We start from the raw sequence: 874 nt of genomic DNA on the forward strand, positions 1-874 counted from the left end.
GTTAGTGTCGTCCTCACCTGTGCTCAGTATGAACGCCCGGGAGCTCCTCTCGTACGCCCGCGCGGGGACGTAGTAACAGTGCAGCTCGTTAGTGATGGTTAGTGATGGTTAAACCCGGGTTAGTGCTGGTTTAACCCGGGTTAGTGTCGCCCTCACCTGTGCTCAGTATGAACGCCCGGGAGCTCCTCTCGTACGCCCGCGCGGGGACGTAGTAACAGTGCAGCTCGTTAGTGATGGTTAGTGATGGTTAAACCCGGGTTAGTCTGACCCGGGTTAGTGATGACCTCACCTGTGCTCAGTATGAACGCCCGGGAGCTCCTCTCGTACGCCCGCGCTGGGACGTAGTAACAGTGCAGCTCGTTGCACCTGAAGGTTCCCCGCCGCGCCTGACGCCGGGCCACGTGCACGGCGTAGCCCTGGAGCGTGCACGTGAGCGTCAGGGGCGTCGCCATGGAGACGGTCAGCCATGACAGCGCCACGGCCCTGGAGACGGCGCCGGCGTCCGTCAGGCTGAGGCCGCAGAGCGAGGAGGCGGAGCTGAAGCCGAACCCGCCCACGCCCACGACAGGAAGTGACGCGTTACACGGCGCTGTACGCCCACAGGAAGAGGAGGAGCCCGCGGATCCGCCACGCCGTCCAGGAGCGCCCGTTCCTGAGGGCGTGGCGGAGCTCCGAGAACTGGCCCACCGCCATCAGCGTCCGAGAGAGGAGAGAGGAGGTCAGGAGGAGGACCAGGAGGAACCCAGAGGCCTGACACCTGAGAGAGAGAGAGGAGAGGAGGTCAGGAGGAGGACCAGGAGGAACCCAGAGGCCTGACACCTGAGAGAGAGAGAGAGAGAGGAGGTCAGGAGGAGGACCAGGAGGAACCCAGAGG

The 874-nt window shown here is 64.1% G+C and overlaps 1 protein-coding gene across 1 annotated transcript in view; it reads left to right on the forward strand.

The window, feature by feature from the left end:
- Positions 1-450: 450 nt before the first annotated feature.
- LOC306975899 (tectonin beta-propeller repeat-containing protein 2-like) overlaps positions 451-874 on the forward strand; it is a gene marked incomplete at both ends in the record, with an annotated part of 15,615 nt that continues 15,191 nt past the window's right edge. Inside the window, 1 exon segment of the mRNA XM_079573697.1 lies at positions 451-591. Coding sequence (XP_079429823.1) covers positions 451-591 — 141 coding nt within the window.

Source organism: Gobius niger, assembly GCF_951799975.1.
Source record: "Gobius niger genome assembly, chromosome: 16".
Classification (NCBI taxonomy): Eukaryota; Metazoa; Chordata; class Actinopteri; order Gobiiformes; family Gobiidae; genus Gobius; species Gobius niger.